Genomic DNA, 24,198 nt, shown 5'->3' with positions numbered 1-24,198 from the left:
GGAAATACATTTCAACTCTCTTGGCTTAATACTTCTGAATGGAATTGCTGGATCATAGCTCAGATGTATGTTTATAAGAAACTGCCAAATAGTTCTCTAAGGGATCGGTTATATTAATTCCATTTTGTCAATTTGCTCTTTTATGGATTGTTCTTTTGGTGTTACATTTAAGAAATCTTTGTCCAACCCAAGGTCAAAAGCTCTTTTCCTGTGTTTTCTTCTAGATGTTTTATACTTTTACGTTTTGCATTTAGGTCTGTGATCCATTTTGAGTTCATTTTTGTTGATGGTGTGAGGTATAGATCCAAGTTCATTTTTTTTGGCATATGGATATCTAGTTCTTCCAGAACCAACTGTCAAAAAGGCTATACTTTCTCCACTGCAGTGCTGTTATATCTTTCAAAAATCAGTTCTACAGGAGGTGCAATAGTGGCTCAGTGGCAGAGTTCTTGTCTGGCATGCCGGAGACCCGGGTTTGATTCCCAGTGCCTGCCCATGCAAAAAAAAAAAAACGTTTTTCACGTTAGAGTAGGTTTATTTCTGGACTCTCTTTTTTGTTCAGTTGAGCTATTTGTCTATCTTTGTGCCAGTACCACACTGTTTTGATGTATAGAGCTTTATAATAGTTCTTCAAATCAGATAGTTTTAGCCCTCCAACTTTATTCTTTCTTTTCCGAGTTATTTGGCTGCTCTAGATCCTTTTCATTTCCAAATGAATTTTAGAATCAACTTGTCAAGTTTAAGAAAAAAAAGCCCTTCACTTTTTTATTTTTATTTTATTTTTTTTGGGTGCATGGTCCGGGAAATAAACCCAGGTCTCCCACATGAAAGGCGGGCATTCTAACCACTAAACTACCCAAAGTTTACTTATTTTAATTGTTGTTATATTGAACATATAGATTTATTTGGGGAGAATTTTCATTCTAATAATGCTGAATCTTCTGACCCATAAACAAAATGCATATCTCCATTTGTATAGGTCTTATTTAATTTCTTTCCACAATGGATTGTAATTTTCACTGTATAGGTTTTATACATCATTCATCAGATTATCCATCAGTATTTCAAGTTTTTGATGCTGCTATAAATGGTATTTTTTCCATTTCAGTTTTTTTATTGCTAAAATGTAGAAATACAATGGACTTTTAAAAATATTAGTTTGGTATTATGTAAACTGCCAGACTTATTCATAAGTTCTAGTGTCTTTTTGAAAACTTCATTATGCTTTCTATATAGACAATCACCACATCTGTGAATAAAGACAGTTCTACTTTTCCCCCTTTATCCTTATGAAGTACCTTTCTTTATCCTTGGTAATAGTCAATACTCTGAAATCTACTTTGGCTGATTTACTATAGCTACTCCAGCTTTCTTTAATTAGTGTTAGCTTAGGTTATGGTATGTCTTTTTTCATCCTCTTTTAATTTATTTGTGATTTTATATTTGAAGTGCATTTCTAGTAGGAGTATTTAGTTGCGTTTTGCTTTTTTTTTTCTCCACTCCAACAATCTCTGCCTTCGGGGATGTTTAGACCATTTACATTTAAAGTGATTATTAACATGGTATGGTTTGCATTCAACTATCTTGTTGTTTTCTCTTTGTCCCAGCTGTCCTTTATTCCCTTTACCTTTTTTTTTTCACCCCAGCCATATTTTGGCTTAATAAAGTATTTTTGAATGATTCCACTTTATCTCCTTTGTTGGCGTTTTAACTGTAACTTTTTTTTGTTATTTTAGTAGTTGCTTTAGGGTTTACTGCATATCTCATTATCTTGTCATAGTTGACTTTCAAGTGATATTACATCACTTAACTTAGAGTAAAAGAACCTTATAATAGTATACTTCCATTTCTACTATCTGGGCTTTTATGATACTTCCTTCATGCATTTTACTTTTATATATGTTATAAACTCCACAGTACGTTGTTATTATTTTTGTTTAAACAATCAATTTTTTAAAAAGATAAACAACCAGTTATCTTAACCTGTTTATCTATATATTTATCATTTCTTCATCTACATAAAGTGATGTAACTTCGTCATCACTTTATGTCCACATTGCAATTCACTATTGTTTTTCCTTCTGCCTGAAGGACTTTAACATTTCTTACAATGTGGTTATTGCAGTATGGTGATGAATTCTTTCAGCTTTGTATGTCTGAAAATGTCTCTATTTTACTTTTTGTTTTTGAAGTGTGTTTTTGCCATGCATAGAATTCTCGATTGATAATTGTTTTTAACTTTTGGAGGGAAACATTACTTTTAGATAAACATGAATTTTTCATTCTATGTACTTTCAAAGCCTTTTTTTGCCATTTTAAAAAGCTCACAAAGCCTTTTTTGCAAAAAGCCAGGCTCTAAGAGTAGAAAATATGCTTTTTTATATTGTTTCTGCTAAGGTCTTTAGAAATCTAATTTGAAACTAAATTAGACTTCTTTGTACTTGGAAGTCTTAATGGTATAAGAAGAAACGATATTATGGGTTCAAGGAAGCAGGAGGGAGAAAAGACCTGAGATAATATCTCAACGTATTAACCCAGATAGTTTTTCCTTTCTGTGGTTTTCCATAGCTCTTAGAACTTACCTTTATTAGCATTTGTCCCTCACAATATACTGTAAGTTCTTTGTATCTTCAGCACTTAGTGTATAGTTCTTGACACATGATTAAATGTTTTATTTTTCAGAAGCAAACAAACTATATGCCCTCATCTATGTAGCTGGGTCATAGGCCAATTAGGTTTATATAAAATGATTGCCAACATCTTGTTAGGAATTTTTTGCAGCAAGATGGTGGTAAAATGAAGTAAGCAGATAGAAAAATTTGTTTTCCTTTCACAAAAGACTATAAGAAGAGCATTATTGATTGAATATAATACCTTGACTAGATACCAATTCCTTTCTATAATTTATTTATAAATATATCATGTTTATGTTTGCTGGCTTATTTTTTTCTAGCCAGAATAAAAAATGATCTGCAGTTCAGTGCCAGAAGTTATCCAAGGAAGGAAAGCCAAAAACCATTTGCTCAAATATTTTATATTTTTGTAACTGTCTGCCATGCCTTCTTGGCAAGTAGATTTCTGAGGTCAGCTTTTGAGTTCACAGACTTCAGGAATACAACAAATCCCTATTTACTCTGAAAGTACATAACCAGAAAGCTTTTGTTAAAAGCAAATAAATGACAAGAAAGCAAGTTGATAACAGGGATCTTTCTTCCCTCTCTCCCCTTCTCTTTTCATTGCTGTGAATTGGGCAAATAGTGAGTAGAGATTTACCTCAACGTACCATATTTTCTTAAAGTATCAGTGGTATGCTGTGAGTAAAAATATTGCAAAATCTGAGCGGGCCACGGTGGCTCAGCAGGCAAGAACGCTTGCCTGTCATGCCAGAGGACCCAGGTTTGATTCCCGGTTCCTGCCTATGTAAAAAAAAAAAAAAAAAAAAAAAAATTGCAAAATCTGGAGTATCTCCAGTATGATTATAGACAACTTTATGGTTATATAGATTTTGTTATTTGACTAAATAATTTACTTTTTGAATATTTGTTCTTTGAATATTGACTACCAAGGAGTAGATTCAGTTATTTTTTGAGGGATAATAATGTGTCAGGCACAGTGCTAGGTGTTTTCATATTCTCTAAATGAATCCTCTCAAAAGCCCTGGGTATGGAGGTTGACTCTATAACTAGAATAGTCTGTCTCTTAACCTGCATGACATAAGCAAACAAAACAAGTCCATGGCAGCTTGCATAGAAAAAGCTCTAAATTAGGAATTAAAAAATCTCATTTGTAGTTTCCTTTGTCCTATATATATTCACTGGATAATTCATCTTAACAGTTTTTAGTCCGGTCACATGCTTAATAGCTTAATTAGCACATTCTCACTCCTGCTCCACATTTGCATTCCTTAGGCTCAGTGCTTTCTATATATGCCTACTAGCTATAAAGATCTTGAGAAATTTAATTTTTTGTCATTTATGTTATGGAAACAATAGAGTTTCAGGTTGTCTTAACATCAAATTACATTTTAATATGTCTGCCCTCCTAGAAATTATGATATGCAACATCTATTACTATTTATATGCTTTTATTACTACACTTAAATTAGGTTCTCAAAACACAAGTTTGAATGCTTTTTTCCCCATGTCTCTCCTATTGTGAGTTCTTTAAGAAGAGGCTTCATATGTTGTCTTTAGTCTTTGTGTCCCTAGCATCTAACATGGTTTATAATTTAGTTTCAGTAAATGCCGAGTGGTCAATGTATGAATCGAGTTCTTCATTCTATAAATGAAGACCATGTCTACCTTCCTACAACTCACAAAGATGTTATAAGAACAATTGAGATACTCTTAAAAACAGAAAATTAGGAACTGCTGCCTAGGACGTAGTCTTTTAAAGGGTATATTTTGCATATCCTCCATTGTTTTTTTGTTTTGTTTGTTTATTTTTCACTTAATTAGGTGTATTTTTCTTTTCATTCCAGCCAAAACTGCTTGCATATGTCACTGGGAAAGACACAGTGATTTGTGCATGTTGTCCACATTCCAACTCAAGGAATCTTTCGCAATGCAAATTTGATGTTGTCATACTTCTATTTGAAATTCTTCAAAGAATTCTCAGTTCTCTTAGGACACTTCAAGTTACTCAATCCAAACTCTTTAACACAATGTACAATAGGTCCTTTACTATCTAATCTAAGCTTAACTTTTGACCCACAAGCTCATTTCTCTCTCCCTCCTTCTTCCTTCTCCTCCTTTCCTCCCACTTTCTCCTTTTTGTCTTTCCTTTTCCCTTATTTATTCTTTTGCTAAGAGTAGTTATTTCCCCACACATGTGAATATGAGACCAGTTTGAATACTTTTGTTTCCCATATTCATTAAATTTCGAGACTTCTTGTAAGGCAGATTTCCTGTAAAATTGATTGCCTCAAAGTTTGGATAGTATTAGTAGAATCATTCATTTGACCTTCTCTATTAATTTTCAGAATGTTCACAATTAAAAAATTATTACAGGGTGTGGAGCTGTCTATTTTAAAACATTATTTAAGATAGATATTCTGTAAATATATAGACCTGCCTGGAAATGAGAAGTGGCAGTTGCATTTCTTAAGGAGATTGGAATTCATTTAAGAAACTGTCACAGGAATCAGAAGTTGTGATTGTAGATAGACCATTAGACCTTTTCCTCCAGGGCTGTGATCCCAGTTTATCCTGATAAAATATCCTTAACTCAGCTATCTGTAGTAGCTGGTCTGGTAGAAAGACAAACAATTCTACCTAAATCAGAAGACAGGGATTATCAATTCCAGTTCTGGAATTAGATTGCTTCATGACCATTTACAAATTACTTAATTTTATATCATTAAATTCCTTCCAGCTGTAAAACTTTGATTTTTTATCCTGTGGTCAAAATGCTAATTTTCTGAATCCAGAGCCATTCTTTGTGAATAGCTATGAATCGGTGTGGGAAACAATTATTTGGAGAAAATAACCTGAACATTTCTCATAGTAGTTAAATTTTCTAAGGAAAATGGACTCTCAAATCTTAGACTATTTTCTCTTGGTAAATTAAAAATGGTAAAATTAGATAAAGTATTTTTATTCTGTGTTGTCTGGACCAGAGAACTATATATTCACTGTTTTTGTTTTCAGCATGCAAGAAAATGACAGATTTGAAAAAGATGCATAGAGTTTATTTAATTCAGGGAATTTCTTAAGCCTATATATTGTCTAAATGAAGAGATTACTTAAGGGGAACAAAACTAACTGCAAAAGCTCAGTGCTGCTAAGAGAAATTATTATTTAAGCAAATATAGGTCTTGCTTTATTGAATGCTTGAATTAAAAGTCACAACGAGACGTTAGCTTTTTTCTGGCTTGAGAAAGCTAGTTGGGGCTGCTTTGTAAACCGACGGAATCTGACTGCTCTGCGTTCGATTTGTTAGGTCTGAGCCAGTGTGCTGAACTGTGCTGGCAGCTGAGAGGGGAAGCCGGAAAACGGCAAGTTCCGGGTGCAAAGGTTGCTCTGCAGCATAATTTAGGCCTTGGAGGAGCTGTAGTTGTAACACTGTACAGGATGGGTTTTCCCAAAACTGCCAGGTAAGTGGCTCTCTGAGTTTGGTATGGCAGTTAATCCTTCTGAATTGTTATAGTTCATAACCTTAACATGTAAAAAGTCCTGATTTTGTCTCAGTACGCCAAAGAGTATCTCATTACATTGCTTTAATAACATGGTTTTCAAACTTAAAAACTGGCCATCAACTCTTAAACTCAACCAGCCTCAAAAGGAGGCAGCCGACAAAAGATTGTGCTTGAGCTAGAAGTCCGAGCCGGCTGCTAACTGGTCCCAGCCCTGCCACCTGAATAATTTAGGCAAGTCACTTTGATTGTTTCCCACAATTTGCTTTCTCCTGTAACCTCCTAGATTTCTGAGGTTTTTTGAAGAAAGTCACCAATTATGCTGATTGTATCCCTGCTAATTTCTAGCCAAGCCCTCACTGCTGCTAGAATCCTTTTTGTCTCTTGCTGACTTTCTCCCTCTCCTTCAAATACCTGTGCTTCTCAAATCTTCAGATACTTTCTTTCCCACCCTTCTGATGATCCCTCAACTTCCTTACACATCTCTTAGAGAAATACTCCTTCCCAGAGGGCAAAAGGTCTGTCTTCCTTTCTAAGGTACTGCTCTCCTTTTGGCCTGTTGTTTTTCCAACCACTTTCTGTAACCCTCTGTTAAATTGTTCCAAATATTAAGTATACCCCCCCCCCCTTTTTTTTGGCAGGGTGATGTGGGGTGCGGTGCATGGTCCGGGAATCGAACCCGGGTCTCCCTCATGGAAGGCGAGCATTCTACCACTGAACCACCTTGTACTGTACCCTCTCCCTTTTAATTCTTTTCATTTTCTCCTTTCCAATGACTCCTTTCTCTCTCAGCAAACATATTCACTTCTTCCCTATTCTAAAAACTATTTTTTCCTTGCCTAAATTATTCTCTTTCATGATGAATCTTTTATATTGAGCCATCTTTGTTTTTCCATGTTATAATACCGTGCAGTCTAGTTTCGCAACCACTGAGGTCAGTTAAGGCTACCAATGATGAGTTATAGAACTAAATGTCCTTGTCCTTATTTTTAATCCTTATTCTCTATATCCATGCTATAGCTTTTAACATTAATTGGCTTCCTTTTTTTCCCCTTGAAATTCTTGGTGATTATTTATTCATTTAGTCACACCGTTTGTTCATACTTGATGAACAAACTCACTCAACTTTTATAAGTTCTTGGGACTCTTCTGTCCTCTGACTCTTGTTTCTCTGGCTGGATATTACTTCTGTTGTAAAAATTCTATCTTATGTGATCCATCTCACATTCTGTCTTCCTTTAAATCTCACAGCACATTATACCTCTTAGCTCCCAATCCAATTTTGGTTTGGTCACAGTATATCTAGCATGTTTTTATTCCCTTTACATTATAGGAAATCTTTGAGGCCTAATACTGTGACTGACTTTTCCCCACATTAGGATCTCTTTCATAGTGAGAAAATGCTTACTGAATTGAATTGAAAAAAAAGTACTTTTTCCTCCTAAATCTCAGATACTGGTTCTGTACTATCCTCTGGAGTTCCATTTAGTCCATATTTGGAGTTGAAAACCTTCAGTAAAGTCAAACTATAAAGTGCTACCATAGTTAGCATATTAGTGAGTAGCTAATTTGCTCAGAATAGAAGGTTGTGAATTTTGGGCATAGATTGTATTTAAATGTGGAATTTTCAAAGTTCTTTTATTTTCAGAGAGACTAAATAATTGGGAGAAAGAATTGTTCACATTACTGGGGTTGATATTTCTGGGGAAGGAGGCAGAAGCATGAAAAAAATCTAGAAGATATATTAATGACTGATAAAAAACAATCTTGAAATATAGCAGACATTATTGACAGATTTAGTGATAGAACATAACTCACTTCTAAAGCCAAAGTTGGAAAAATAATTCTAACTCCAATGGTGCAAATGTAGTTTTAAAATGCTGTTATGGTTTGGTTTTAAACAAAGTCATTGTAAGGTACCCATTGCACATGATTTGAATTTGCTCACTCATTCATTTAGCTAACTCTGATGGAGCAACTGCTGTATACCCATGCCCAAAGTCCTCTGAGCATGTTCGGAAAGGCAGACATACTTTTTTCAAAATATTATAGAAACCCAGAGAAAGAAATTGTTACGAAGAAGGTGAATTTGAACTGGGATGTCTAGGATTACTCAACAAAAGAGTAGGGAAAAGGCCTATAATTACATAAGAGATTTGAAACTAGAAAAAGATTTAGTGAGTGGTTATGCTGTGTGGTTAGAGGGTAGATTTTGTTGTGTGCCTATGAGTAGGGTTAGAGTCACTCCTTTGTAGGTGACAAGAGATACAGCTGAATAATAAGTTGAATCAAGTTTATGAAATGCTTCAAATGCTGTGTCCAAGAGTTTAGAATTTACCGGCTGGAAACCTGGGTGTTTAACAAAGATCAGGTAATTATATTGCACTTTGGGCGGATTAATCTGACATTATTTCAAGTGGAATGGTGGAAAGACCAGAGGCCAGGAATCTTTAGGAAGCTTTTTCAGCAGTGTGGGTAAGAAATACTTAACACTACAGCTAGGACAGTGGAAATGAAGAGGAGAGGTCAATTTAAGAGCTGTGCATTGGAAGGGGGAAGAAGGAAATATTGAGGATGATTTAAGTTTTTTTGTTTGAGATGAGTAATAGTGATTCCATTGATATAGCAGGAGAAAACACAAAAGAACAGGGTTCGAGGAAGAACATGTATTTAGGCTGAATATTAGGCTGAAAATCTAGTTTTGGGAGTCATCAGCTTATAGATGTAGTTGAAGCTATGGATTTGTGTATCCATAGAGAGCAAGGAAAGAATTGTAGGGGCAAACAGAAAATGTGGGGGGATGGGGATGGGACATAGAAAATGTTCTCTAGCTTCTGTTTCTGCTAATATTTTCTTCCCTTCTTAAGAAGGCATTTTGAGGGCCAGCTTAAGATTTCTTCCTTTCTACCCTCATTGTTGCCCTTGGCAGCAGCTTCCACAAGGTAGAATAAACTATAACCTTAATAGAAGATATTTTTTATTGTTTCTAGGGCAGATTTTCTCTATTTTTTAACATGTTCCCCTTCCATGTGATACTTTCTCTCTTCTTTTTGGCATGGGCAGACTCTGGGAATCGAACCTGGGTCTCCGGCATGGAGGTGAGAGTTCTGCCACTGAGCCACCATTGCACCACCTGAAACTTTCTCATTTTATCTTGTTCAGCGAAGAAGATTTTGTTGGGCTTTAGTGTTTGTAGTTTACATTATGGAAAAGGTCAGCACATCAGATATGCTTTTTAAAACCACACATGATCTCCCCTACCCCCTTCTGCTGTAATACTAGTACCTTTTCTGTACCTCACTCTGTTGAGAGTTATTGCTTAGAGCAGGGGTCAGCCAGCTTTTTCTGTAAAGAACCAATATTTTCAGCTCTATGGACAGTATGGTCTGTCACACCTACGCTGTTGTAGCACACACACACCAAAAAAACATAGTCAAGAAATATATGAAGGTGTGGCTAAGTTCCAATAAAACAAGTAGAAATAAGTTCTCGCATGAACTATTTCAAAGGTTTGATATTGGACAAAGAGTCAATAGTAGAGGAGTTTAGGGGGAAAACTTAAAATTCTTGCTATGGCCAGTAGTTAGCAGGAGGACATCAGCACTACTAGGAGCAACTAATTGGGGGGAGCAGGGGGAGGGACAAGTGCTAAGGGGTAGTTTTTTTTTTTTTTTTTAACTTTTTTTATTGTAAAATTGAACGTATATACAAAGCAAAGAAAAAACCCAATAATTTTCAAAGTACACTTCAACGAGTAGCTATAGAACAGATCCCAGAGTTTGTCATGGGCTGCTATTCTACCACCTCAGATTTTTCCTTCTAGATGCTCCAAAACACTGGGAGTAGAACAAATATTAATATAATATAATGATTCAGCAGTTATATGCATTTGTTAAATCCTATTTTCTCTTGTTATACCTCCCCCTTCTCCTTTGATCCTTCTCTCAGTCTACACGGATCTTTGGGCAATGCCCGTTCCAACTTTCTCAGGTAGAGAAGGAGTTTGACACCAAAGAATGGGGGATGTAGTTAACCTTTGGAAAGGCTAGTCCCTCTGAGTTTCAGGATTTATCTGACCTAGGAACCCTCTAGGGAAAGCAAACTTAGTGCATGAAACCTTTATAGAGTCTCAGTTCAAGTCTTGGGTATTCTCAAGAGTTGATAGGAGTGATGTTGGTTGGGGTTTAGCAAACCATGGCAGTCAGCACTGTCTAACTGAAGCTTGTGTAAGCGTCACCTCCAGAATAGTCTCTCGATTCCACTTGATCTCTTTTGGCCACTGACTGACATCTTATGCTACTACACCTCTTTTCCTGAATGAAAAGGACATTCAGGCTCTTTTACCCCTGAATGTCATGTCCCATACAGGGTGGGGAGGGCAGTGATTTTCCTTGCAGAGTTAGGCTTAGAGAGAGAGAGGCTACATTTAGACAACAAAGAGGCTTCCTAGAAGCAATGCCTAGGCCTCACCATAGGCAGTCTTAGCTTCTCCCCCACAGAAACAAGTTTCGTAAGGACAAGTCTCAAAATTAAGGGTCTGGCCCATTTTTCTGGGAGTCCCCAATGGTTGAGAAGGTACCCAGGGCTTCCCAGATGGGAAAGTTCAGTAGTTCTACACGCGCGCGTGTGTGTGTGTGTCTATTTTTTCCTTCAGACCCTTGCCAACACTTCCCAGTAATCAGCCCACCACAATCTGAGATGTATCCTAGCATTACACCAAGCTACACAGAACTACACAGTCCCACTCTGGACCCCAGGAGTCTGGGTGAGCTGTCCAGACAGATTGGTTTAGATGAGGTGTTACAGAAAATCTGGGCTCTAAACGTAATACACCTCTCTGCCTTTGTCCCATGCAATGGGGGAAGGTCTAGAGTACATACACTATCATCTTTTGCCCTGTATTCTGATCTCCTCTAGACCCAGCCGGATTAGCTTCATTTTTAATTGAGGCCTGATCTCTTCGGTTACTTTACATAAGGAGTAGTTTTTATTTGATATTTGGTGAGGCTGTGTTTGTTGATTCTTTCTCTCCATGAACCAGTGAAAATTGTCTAAAATTGAGAGTGCTGTTGATTGTGCAACCAGGTGATGATACTCTTAAGCAAGGTTTATTTATTTTGGACATTATTCATTGTGCCCAATAAATGGAATGAGCCAAAGAGTACAAAGAGTGAAAAGCAGAATGAACTATGATACACTTATATGGTGAAATATGGAGCGGCTACAAAAAGGAAGGATCTCAGGAGGTACACAATGAACTAATAAACCTTGGGGACAATGTGTTATGTAAAATAACCCAGAAACAAAAGAAAATTAAAGTAAGGAAAGGGATAATAAATGTTTTGATTATAGAGACATTGGTGATTATATTTTGCTTTTCTGATTATTCTGTCCAAATTTTGCAGTCTTAGATTGTACAACAGTCTCTGACAAAGAAAGCCCAAATAGAACAGTTGTTACCTTTTTCAGAATGCTTTGATTTAAACTTTTCTTTTAGACCATGTTTCTTTGAACATCAACCTTGACTTTGCATTATCATATCACCCTATTCTCATTTTACATAAGTGGGGAGCTTTTATGGGGCAAACTGAGAATATGTTTTCCTTCTGTACCCTGTTAAATGAAACTCTTTTTTTATGTCTTTTTTTTTTTTACATGGGCAGGCATCAGGAATCGAACCCGGGTCCGCTGGCATGGCAGGCGAGCATTCTTGGCTGCTGAGCCACTGTGGCCCAATGAAACTGATTTTTAAAGCCCACGTTTTTTTGTGTGTGTGTGTTTTTAAAATTAAGGTATATAAATAATAAAAAAATTTTAATGTATATACAATAAAATTCACCCTTTTAGTGTACATTTCTACAGGTTTGATATATGTATAGTAATGTAACTGCCACCATAATCAAGGCATAGAACAGTTCTACCACTCACCAAGTTTCCTTATTCAACCTTGTAGTCAACCCTTACCCCACCCTCGGGCCCCTGGCAGTCGCTGAGTTATTTTCTACCCTTGTAGTTTTCCCTTTTGGAGGACGTCATGTGAGTAGAATCATAAAATGTGTAGCCTTTTGAGTCCGACATCTTTCACTTATCCTAATGCATTTGAGATTCATCCTTGTTATTGTGTGTATCTGTAATTTGTTCCTTTTTTTTTTTTCCCATTGACTAGTCTGTTGTATGGAGGTAACATAGTTTATGTATCCATTACTCAGCTGAAGGTTATTTAGGTTGTTCTGATTTTTTAAAAAAACAGTGAAACTGTGCAGGTTAGTTTGAAAGTTAATATTTCGAGCTCTTAAGTATTCCATAAATATTGTAAACAATTTTGTTAAATATGTTACAGTTGAATTTTAGCATCTATAACAATTTAGTAGGAAAGGTAATATTTCTAATTCTTGAAAAAGATATTGATCCTTCACAAAACATAGAAACTATATACAATGATGTTTACTGTTTATTTTTTATTGCATCAAATTAGAAGCAATGTAAATATCCAACACTAGGGGAATATTATAAGAATACAGTGGAAAATTATACAGCTGTTAATAATGATAAAATGCGTATTATATAAGAAGTTAAAAGTGAGAAGTAAAAATTGTATATATGTAATGATTATAGTATCTGCATGTCCACAGAAAAGGACTAGACAAGGAATATGGAAAAATGAATATAACAGACTTGTTGGAGTAGCAGGATTGAAGGTGATTAGCCTTTTCATTTGCTGAATTTCTCTTTCAGTTACATTTTTGAACTCTTTATTTTGATATAATTTTAACCATACAAAGAAAAAATTTCAAAAACAGCATAAGGAACTTCCATATACACTGTGTCCAGATTCACCAATTTACATTTTACCCATTTGCCTTGTCATTTTTTCTCTCTGTTTAAAGATATGCATATTTTTCTGAACTATTTGAGAGAAATTTGGAGACATCAAGCTCTTTATCCTTAAATATTTCAGTGTATATTTCTAAAAACAAGGACATTCTCTTATTTATCCACAGTACAGTTACCAAAATCAGGAAATATAAAGCTGAGACAATGCTGTTACCTATTGCGCAGAACACATTCACATTTTGACAGTTTTGCCTGTACTATCTTTTATAGCTTTATTTTTTTCTCATTGCCCGAGATTCAATCCAGGATCCTGAATGCATTTAGCTGTCATGTCTCATTAGTTCCCTTTAATCTGAAACAATCCCTCGGCCCTTCTTTTTATTTCTTGATCTTGACATTTTTGACAGATGCAAGTACATTCCATAAATGTCCCTCAATTTGTCCCATAATTAGATTCAGTTTATACATTTTTTGTGGGAGTACCACTGAAGTGATGTTGTATTCCCAGTACATCATGTCAGAAGGCACATGATATTGCTTGTCCCATATTGATGATATTGTTTACTTTGATGATCTGATTAAGTTGGTATCTACCATGTTTTTCCACTGTAAAGTTGTTTTTCCCCATTGTAATTAGTAAGTAATTTGTAATAAGATGCTTTGAGGTTATGTAAATATCCTGTTCCTCATCAGACTTTCACCTCTTCATTTTAGCACCCATTGATGATTTTCTAACTTGGCCATTCCTTCTATATTAATTGACCTTCTGCTATAAGGAAGAGCTTTCCCTTCTCCCCCATTATTTAGTTTATTTATATGTATGTTCGAACTCAAGAATTCTTTATTTATTCCATGGGTTCCAGATCATTTGTATCATTTGTTTTCTTGCTCAAAATGTCCCTGATTTGGCCAATGGAAGCCCCTTCCAGCTGACTTTTATGTCCTCATGATTTTTTAGTGTTTTCTTACTTTCTGACTCAGGATATTTCAGGCAGGATATTTTCCTGCCTTAGCCCAAGGAACCCTGCTTCCCTTTAGTGGAAAATGGTATTGAGAAACTACAGTGTGGCTATTAGATGTGTGCTCATTGTTACTACTTATAGGCCTTCTCAGTGGGTGGACAAACAAATACATAGGTATAAACATATATTATTTTAGTTTTATTTTTAAATAGAGACGAAAGAAATGTATGCAGTAATTTTGTATGATTTACGTCTGTCTTCATACTAATGTAGCCACCATTTTAGGGCTGTTAGAATGAAGAAATTCTGCAACTATTTTAATATATCATCTGTATGTCACATCTTTCTTTTTTTAAATTTTTAAATTAATTTTTAAATTAAAAAAATTACAGGAAAGAAACACAAATATTCTTAATATATGATCATTCCATTCTACATATATAATCGTAATTCACAATAGCATCACATAGTTGCATATTCATCATCATGATCATTTCTTAGAACATTTGCATCAATTCAGAAAAAGAAATAAAGACAACAGAAAAATAAAACAAAAACAGGAAAAAAAATTATACATACCATACCCCTTAACCCTCCCTTTCATTGATCACTAGCATTTCAAACTAAATTTATTTTAATATTTGTTCCCCCTATTATTTATTTTTATTTCATATGTTCTACTCGTCTGTTGACAAGGTAGATAAAAGGAGCGTCAGACACAGGTTTTCACAATCACACAGTCACATTGTGAAAGCTATATCATTATTCAATCATCAGCAAGAAACATGGCTTCTGGAACACAGCTCTACATTTTCAGGCAGTTCCCTCCAGCCACTCCATTACCTCTTGGATAACAAGGTGATATCTACTTAATGTGTAAGAATAACCTCCAGGATAACCTCTGGACTCTGTTTGGAATCTCTCAGCCACTCTGTTTGGAATCTCTCAGCCATTGACACTTTGTCTCATTTCACTCTTCCCCCTTTTGGTCCAGAGAGTTTTCTCAATCCCTTGATGCTGGGTCTCAGCTCATTCTACAGATTTTCTCAATCCCTTGATGCTGAGTCTCAGTTCATTCTAGGATTTCTGTCCCACGTTGCCAGGAAGGTCCACGCTCCTGGGAGTCATGTCCCACGTACACAGAGGGAGGGTGGTGAGTTTGCTTGTTGTGTTGGCTGGAAAGAGAAGCCACATCTGAGCAACAAAAGACACTCTTTTGGGGATGACTCTTAGGCCTAATTTTAAGTAGGCTTGACCTATCCTTTGTGGGGTTAGGTTTCATATGAACAAACCCCAAGACTGGGGGCTCAGCCTGTAGCTTTGGTTGTCCACACTGTTTGTGAGAATATCAAGAATTCAACTAGGGGGTGTTGAATTTTCCCCCTTTCTCACCATACCCCAAAGGGGACTTTGCAAATACTTTTCCGCTCACTGATCAAATCACTCTGGGATTCATTGGGGCATCACTCTAGACAAACCAACAAAATCTCATGTCCTACCCAAGGTTCCATGTACTTATATTGTTCAACCAAGCTATCTACATAAATTGTATTAGGAAATGCACTAGTCAAAATATAAATTTTGTACCAAATAAACATTTTTTGCTTTAGTCACACACATAAATGGAAATTTAAAAATATTAATTACCATCTATTTTCAGCACCCTGCAGTAATGACATTCCTTTGTTCTTCCTCATGCAAAAACATTTTTTTAATTTGTACATTTAGTCACTATCATTATACACTCTAGGCATTCTTAAATTATACCATCTCAATCTTTATCATCTATCTTTCTTTCTGATTTCATTTATGCCCCCAGCCCTCCTCCCTCTATCATTCACAATCAGCATCATTCAGTGTTTTAACATAATTGTATTACAGTTATGTATTGTGCTGTATTACAGTAGTATTGTGCTGTCCATTTCTGAGTTTTTATATTCAGTCCTGTTGCACAAGCTGTATCCCTTCAGCTCCAATTACCCAATATCTTACCCTATTTCTATCTCCTGATGGTCTCTGTTACCAACAAATTATTCCAAGTTTATTCACTAATGTCGGTTCATATCAGTGAGACCATACAGTATTTGTCCTTTTGTTTTTGGCTAATCTCACTCAGCATAATGTCCTTAAGGTCTATCCATGTTGTTACATACTTCATAACTTTATTCTGTCTTACAGCTGCATAATATTCCATCATATATATATATATATATATATATATACACGTATATATATATGTATATATACATATATATATATATATATATATATATACCCCAGTTTGTTTAGCCACCTGTCTGTTGATGGACATTTTTGCTGCTTCCATCTCTTGGTAATTGTAAATAATGCTGCTATAAACATTGGTGTGCAAATGTCCATTTGTGTCATTGTCCTCATGTCCTTTGAGTAGAGACAGCATGTAGATGGGTCCCGTTCCCTAATCCATTCTGCCAGTCCATGTCCCCTGATTGGGGAGCTTAATCCATCAGCATTCAGTGTTATTACTTCATGGGCAGTACCCTCTTCTACCATTTTGCCTTTTGGATTTTATATGTCCTATCTAATTTTCCTTCTTTTAACCTTTACTCATGGTCTTCCTTTCTACACTCTTCTCCACACCTCTCTCTTCTGCCTTTGTATCTGTCTCTAGTGCTGCATTTAGTATTTCTTGCAGAGCTGGTCTCTTGGTCACAAATTCTCTCAGTGATTTTTTGTCTGAAAATGTTTTAATTTCTCCCTCATTTTTGAAGGACCATTTTGCTGGATATAGAATTCTTGGTTGGCAGTTTTTCTCTTTTAATAATTTAAATATATCATCCCACTGTCTTCTCACCTCCATGGTTTCTGCTTTTCCGCTTACTGATCAAATCACTCTGGGATTGATTGATTGGCCTTCCCGTGTAGGTGATGGATTGCTTTTCTCTTGCTGCTTTCAAGATTCTCTTTCTCTTTGACCTCTGACATTCTGATTAGTAGGTATCTTGGAGTATGTCTATTTGGATCTTTTCTCTTTGGGGTACACTGCACTTCTTGGATCTGTAATTTTAAGTCTTTCATAAGAGTTGGGGAATTTTCAGTGATAATTTCCTCCGTTAGTTTTTCTCTTCCTTTTCCCTTCTCTTCTCCTTCTGGGACACCCACAATACGTATATTCATGCGCTTCATATTGTCTTTCAATTCCCTGAGTCCCTGCTCATATTTTTCCATTTTTTTCCTATAGTTTCTGTTTCTTGTCCGATTTCAGATGTTCCATCCTCCAGTTCACTAATCCTATCCTCTGCCTCTTAAGATCTGCCATTGTAGGTTTCCATTGTTTTTTTCATCTCTTCTGCTGTGCCTTTCATCCCCATAAGTTCTGTGATTTGTTTTTTCAGGCTCTCCATTTCTTCTTTTTGTTCATTCCTTGCCTTCTTTATATCCTCCCTCAGTTCATTGATTTGGTTTTTGATGAGGTTTTCCGTGTCTGTTCAAACATTCTGAATTAACTGTTTTAGCTCCTGTATGTCATTTGAATTGTTGGTTTGTTCCTTTGACTGGGCCATATCTTCAGTTTTCCTAGTGTGATTTGTTATTTTTTGCTAGCGTCTAGGCATTTAATTACCTTAATTAGTTTATTCTGGAGATTGCTTTCACTTCTTTTATCTAGGGTTTCCTTTCTGGATGAGTTTGTTGTCTATCTGTTCTTTGACTTTCAGTTCAGCTTTTTCTGGACCTCTAGCTTAGGTTTTGTGTAACAGAGGAGAATTTTTCAGTTCTTGTTTTCTTGTTCTTGCACTGCTTGTATGGTGCCTTTTCCCCCCTCACCCTTAGGAGGGTCTGCTTAGGTATTATAGACCCCAGCTGGATTTTCCTGGACCAAACTGGCTTCCTATCAGGGGGAAGGAGTCACCTGCGTTGGTTTTCCCTGAGGGTGAGACCCAGCAGGTTGGAAGGCTTTCCTGTGAAGTCTCTGGACTCTGTTTTTCTTATCCTGCCCAGTATGTGGTGCTTGTTTGACTGCAGGTCCCACCAGCATAAGATAATGCGGTACCTTTAACTTTGGCAGACTCTCCCTGCTGGGGGTGTGGTGGAGCCAGAGGAGAGGTTGTAGGCTGGTTTTGATGGCTTCAAATTACCGAGCCCTGGTGTCTGAATTTCTCGAGGGAGGGATTCCACCTGAGTTGGGCTTCACCCCTCACCTGGGGAAGGCAGACTCCAGACAAGCCCTCAAACGAGCTTGTTTCTGCCCATGCCTGGGGCGGTTGCAGCCTGAGAAGCCCTGCCGCTGTATCCAAAGGCAGTCAAGCCTTTGTAGAAACACAGCCACAAAAACCTCTGTTTCCTTTTTTTTTCTTTTTCCGTCAGCCCTGCCCCCTGGGCTCCGGGGCAAAAATGAGCAGCCTCTAGTTTGACCAGGTTCACCTGAGCTGGGGGCCAATTTTTAGTAGTCAGAATTTGTTAATTAATTCCACAATTGGCATTTGGTTGGGCTCAGCCCCTGCTGCTGGTGACGTCCCTTTCCTTTCCCCTCTGCAGAGCAGCCTGTGGGGGAGGGGTGCCAGCTGCCAGGGCTTGGGGAACTCAAGGTTCTGGGGAGGCTCGCAGCTGGTCCAGGCTGGGGTACACTGTGTGTCCTGTCACTGACGTGGCCTTAGGAGCTGTTCTGTACTATTTCTGGTTATTTAGTAGTTGTTTTGGAGGACGAACTAAAACGCGTGCATTGCTAAGCTGCTCTCTTGATTCTTCTGGTATTCTTTCTTTTTTTTTTTTTAATTGGCTGGAAGTATCATTGAGGTAATGTTGATCAGTGGAAAGAGCACCCTATCCATTTTTTAATCACGTTGACATACTTTATACACGTTTGTCTTAATTTCTCCCTCATTTAGAAAATAATGAAAATACTTCAGAGATTAGAAAATTGGCAAATATAAAACATGTGGTATACATTGTAGTTTCTCAGCACTCTAGATTTCTGATTTCCCAGTGCATTTTTTTCTTACTTATCTAGTCTATGTCATTGGTTAAATGGTCAAAAAATGGTTATATTTGTCAAATTTAAATATCAAAGGGTTTAGAAGAAATGAACTTTAATTTTTAGTGCATACTGGGAGACATCCAACTGTTTGAAGCCTGTAGCTTAGTCAAGGAGGATCTGATCACAGCTTTCACCATGTTCCTGTGAGGTATCTTTTTTCTTTCCACTCCCAGTTCCTTGGGCTGTATTTCTGGCCATAATGGGACCATGACCTCCTCTGAGGTCAAAGGGAGTTGCTGATTATGAATTACTTTATTCCCAAGGACTTCTGTGCACTGTGCAACCATCTCTAATCAGAACAAAATGATTACTGATAAAATGTTAGACTTAGGAATAAAGATTTGATTAAAATATAGAATTTTGTGCTCTTCATAAATAGTAAAAATAACAATAACAATGTTTTTAAAAGCTTTATTGAGATATAATTCTCATACCATCTGTTCTAGTTTGCTAGCTGCTGGAATGTAACACAGCAGAGATGGATTGACTTTTAATAAAAGGGGATTTATTTTGTTAGTTCTTCAGAAGAAAGGCAGCTAACTTTCAACTGAGGTTCTTTCTTTCATGGGAAGGCACAGATGGTCTCTGCTGGTCTTCTCTCTAGGCACCTGGGTTCCAACAACTTTCCCCAGGGTGACTTCTTTCTGCATCTCCAAAGGCCTGGGCTGAGCTGCGAGTGCTGAGATGAGGAATGCTGAGCTGCTTAGGCTATGCTATGTTGTGCTCTCTCATTTAAGGACCAGCCAATTAAGTCAAACATCATTCATTGCAGCAGGCCCGCCTCCTAGCTGACTGCAGATGTAATTAGCAACAGACGAGGTTCAGTGTACCATTGGCTCAAGTCCACAGCAACAGAACTAGGTGCCTTCGCCTAGCCAAGTTGACAACTGAATCTAACTACCGCACCACCTAATTCAGTCATTTTAGTTGTACAATTCAGTGGCTTTCAGTCTGTTCACAGAGTTAGACAACCATCAGCACAATCAATCTTAGAACATTTTATCCCCTCAAAATAGAAACCCTATTCAGTCACTCCTTCCCCATTGCCACTTCCTACCAGCCTTTGGCAACCACTGATCTACTTTTTGTCTATGGATTTACCTATTCTGGATGTTTCATACAAATGAAATCATACAATATGTGGTCTTTTGTGATTGGTTTCTTTTGTTTAGTGTAGTGTTTTTTTAGGTTCATTTATGTTGTATCATATTATTCACATTTCATTTATTTATTTATTTTATTTATTTATTTTTGCATGGGCAGGCCCCGGGAACCTGGGTCTCTGGCTTGGCAGGCGAGAACTCTACCACTGATCCACTGTGGCCTGCCCAAATATTTCATTTCTTTTTATGGCTGAATAATATTCTGTTGTATGGATATACCATATTTTGTTTATTCATTCATTGACTGATAGGCATTTGGATTGCTTCTGCTTTTTGTCTGTTATGAACAATGCTGTTGTGAAGATTTACATACAGATTTTTGTGTGAACATATGTTAATTATTTTGGGTATATCTAGGCATGGAATTGTTGGGTCATATGTTAATTCTGTATTTAGCATTTTGAGTAACTGCCATACTGGTTTTCCAAAGCAGTTACACCATTTTACATTTCCAGCAGCAGTATATGAAGGTTTATTTATTATGCATCCTTGTCAAACTTTGCTATTGTTTGTCTTTATTTTAGTATTCTAGTGGGTGTGACTTGTGTCTTGTGGTTTTGATTTACATTTTCCTGATGGCTAATGATGTTGAGCATCTTTTCATGTACTTATCATTTGTGTATCTTTGTTGGAGAAATTTTTAAATGCAGCCAAATTTTAATTGGCCTTCTTTTAAAATGTTGAGCTGCTTGAGTTCCTTAGCAACCACTTTTTGAAGCCTAATATGTGTCTAGACCTTGCTAGGTCCTTTATCTGCACTATTTGTTTAATCTTAAAAGCTCTACATAGTGGGTATTATACCTGTGTACATATTGGTACTGATTGGTAATTAAAAACTTATCTAAAGAAATAGATTCTTAAGTGGTGGGACTTAGGATTCCAACCCTCCTCTGTCTGATTTCAAGACGTTTTTTGGCTGTTCTTTGTTTCCAGTCTTTAACATTGTTGAAGCAGATGTTAAATTTGTCAGAAAGTATGGGGGGAATTCATACACCAAGTGGGAGATGCTACTGGTTAATCTTCAAGGTCTCTACCAACATTTTACATACTAGATTTATTTGAGAAAACGTATATATAAAGCAAAAATGTTTTTAAAACCAAAATTTAGTTTCTACTAAAAAAAAAACATTTTGTATTTAAAGAAATCATGAGGAGCATCCTTTTGTGATGTGAATAATCTCTTTTCTGAGTTTGCTTAAGTTGGTATATTCAGTTTCCTTAGAGCAGGGCATATATGAAATAAATGGTAAGAAATAAAGGGTTTTCAGAAAACTTTACATATTAGGTGTACATATTAACTTTTTCTAATCTGCATTAAAAGGTTGATTAATCATTAGTCTGACATATTTTTGAAGCCAGCAAACTGAAGAGATGTATCTATGACTTTTGGGAATTTGTTGTTTGGACTCTGCCCATAAAGTTTCAAGAAGCTTTGTAAACTGAAATGTGCCTCTAGTATCGGTTATTATTTTGTTATATACAGTCAAGGAATGGCAAGTGTGGAGAAGGGCCCGAGGATGTATTAAAAGCTAAAAAACATTGGACCATTAAGGAAACAGAACTGGCTTATGGAGCAGAATTAGTGTAGGCACTTGATTTTAGGTCACTCATTCAAACTCTTGGCTGAGAAGATAGTATACCATAGTTTTGCTCTGAATGAAATAAGAAGAAATTGGGATTTAGGAAGGAAGACTTGAATACAATTTCAGTTCTAATTTCAGTTACTATTTGCTAAATACCTGTTGTGTACTGGGAACTGAGGCTATACAGATTTTTTTTTAAAGGACATGATATCTACTTTTCAGAAGCTGACATTTGCAACGTTAGGCCAATTTTTTTTAAAGAACTGTCATACTGTTTTTTAAGCAGAATAACTGAAGTAAATGTCAAGTTCAATCAGGGTGGCACACAGTTGGCTCATGTGGATAGGTGAAAGAAGGTTTCACAGAGAAGGAGTGTCCTGAACTGAGTCTTGCTGGGTGAGATGGAGTTTACCCCAGAGAGTAAAGAGATTGCAGGCTCAGGGTGGAGCAGGGGCAAAGGTATGGGAGTGTGGAGTACCTTGTTCATGATAGTAATGACGACTCAATGTATTAAACTGCTCGTACCCATCCTTTCACCCACATTATCAGCTGATTACTTTCCCTTATATTTTGTTGAGAAAATAGAAGGCATTTAACCCAAACTCTCTTACCTGCAATCTAAAGCCTGTAGAATTACACCTAAAGGATCCTCCTCCTTCCCTAGAAACTTCTCCTCCTCCTATCATGTCACTGGATCACATCCTCTGTCACTTTCTCAAGACTCCTCTCTTTCCATTTCCTTTTCCTGGTTCATTACCATCATCCAGCAAATATGCTCTGATATGCTAGTCTTAAAACAAAAACATACCTTCCTTTATGTCACAATCCCCTCTAGACACCACCCCTTTCATGATCCCCAAAAGAATCATGCTGTTTCTATTTCCCTGTCCCATTCACTCTTCAGTCACTGACTTCCACCCTCCACCAGGTCCTTAAAGCTGCTTTTGTCAGGGTCACCTGTACTTTTCATGTTGCCAAATCTGGCTGACTCTTTCCTGTTCTCACTTTTCTAGACTTTTTGACAGCATTTGACATAGTTCACCCCTCTCTCCAGATTCTTTCTCCCTTCTCAGCTTTTGGGATATTTTCCTTTTTTGGTTTTCTTCTTGCATCACTTGCTACTGCTTCTTCTTTCCCATGCCTCTAAATAATGGGGTTCCACAGGTTGTTATCCTCAGCTCTCTTCTGACCCTATAATTCCCTCAAGATGAGCTTATCAATTTGAATACTTTACTTATACTGATGATTACCCATTTTATTTCCAGCCTAGACCTCTCTCTGAGTTTGGACTCTCATATCCAGCCACCTTCTTGTTTCACAAACATCTTAAAGTTAATGTGCCTAAAACAGAATTTAGGTCTCCCAATTCCCATTACCTTCTTCTTTGTCTCAGTAAATGACATTGCACTACCAAACTTGAATCATCCTTGTCCTCTCCTCTCCCTCTTACATAGCACCCCCACCAGCAGCAGCAAGGCCTATGGATTCAATTTCCAGAATATATTTTGAATCCACTTCCTTCGGTCCATCTCCTCTGACAGACTGGTTCTACCATAGTCTAGAACACCATTTTAACTTTTTTTTATTATTGTGATATATAGCATATATACAAAAAAAAGCAATAAATTTCCAAATTTGAAATTTATTTTAAACAAATTTTAAAGTTTGGTATGGGTTCCATAATTTTTCATTTTTTTCTTCCAGCCGCTCTAAGACTTTGGAGATCAAAAGAAATTAATATAATGATTCAGCAGTCATACTCATTTGTTAAATCCTGTTATATTACTCCTCTTTTTTCTTTTTTGTGAAAAATAACATATATACAAAAAAGCAATACATTTCAAAGTACATCGTACAATTAATTGTAGAACAGAATTCAGATTTTGCTATGGGTTAAAGTTCTACAATTTTAGGTTTTTACCGGGACCTAAAAGAAATATCAATATAATGATTCAGTACTCTACTCATTTGTTAAACCCTATCTGCTCTGTATAACTCCACCAGCGCCTTTGATCTTTCTCCCACTCTTTAGGGGTATTTGGGCTATGCCCATTCTAACTTTTTCATGTTGGAAGGGGCTGTCCATAATATGGGATAGGGGGATGGAACCAGTTGATGTTCTGGAAAGGCAGGCCCCTCTGCATTTTGGGACCTATCTGGAGATTGTAGGTTTCTGGAAACTTACTCTAGTGCATGGAACCTTTGTAGAATCTTATATAATGCCCTAGGTGTTCTTTAGGATTAGCAGGAATGGCTTTTTCGGGGTTTGGCAAGTTATGATAGGTAGCAATGTGTAACTGAAGCTTGTGTAAGAGTGACCTCCAGAGTAGCCTCTTGGCTTTATTTGAACTCTCTCAGCCACTGATACCTTACTTGTTACACTTCTTTTCCCCCTTTTGGTCAGGATGGCATTGTTGATCCCCCAGTGCCAGGGTCAGGCTCATCACTGGGAGTCATCTCCCACGCTGCCAGGGAGACTTTCTTCCCTACTTCATGTCCCACCTAGGGA

The 24,198-nt window shown here is 36.8% G+C and overlaps 1 protein-coding gene and 1 long non-coding RNA gene across 2 annotated transcripts in view; one reads left to right on the top strand and one right to left on the bottom strand.

Annotated features, from left to right (window-relative positions):
- The window catches only part of SCP2 (sterol carrier protein 2), a 177,072-nt gene that overhangs the window by 113,188 nt on the left and 39,686 nt on the right, over positions 1 to 24,198 (top strand). The window contains exon 12 of the mRNA XM_077149616.1: positions 5,941 to 6,094. Within this exon, the coding sequence (XP_077005731.1) occupies positions 5,941 to 6,094 (154 nt within the window). The remainder of the gene's footprint in view (positions 1 to 5,940; positions 6,095 to 24,198) is intronic.
- Positions 14,857 to 24,198, bottom strand: part of LOC143674223 (uncharacterized) — a 60,138-nt gene continuing 50,796 nt past the window's right edge. The window contains exon 3 of the long non-coding RNA XR_013170970.1: positions 14,857 to 15,104. This is a non-coding gene — a long non-coding RNA (uncharacterized LOC143674223). The remainder of the gene's footprint in view (positions 15,105 to 24,198) is intronic.

The sequence above is a fragment of the Tamandua tetradactyla genome, chromosome 2 (assembly GCF_023851605.1).
Source record: "Tamandua tetradactyla isolate mTamTet1 chromosome 2, mTamTet1.pri, whole genome shotgun sequence".
NCBI lineage: Eukaryota > Metazoa > Chordata > Mammalia > Pilosa > Myrmecophagidae > Tamandua > Tamandua tetradactyla.
The sequence above is the reverse complement of the archived record's forward strand: the minus strand, read 5'-3'. Positions and strand labels throughout refer to the sequence as shown.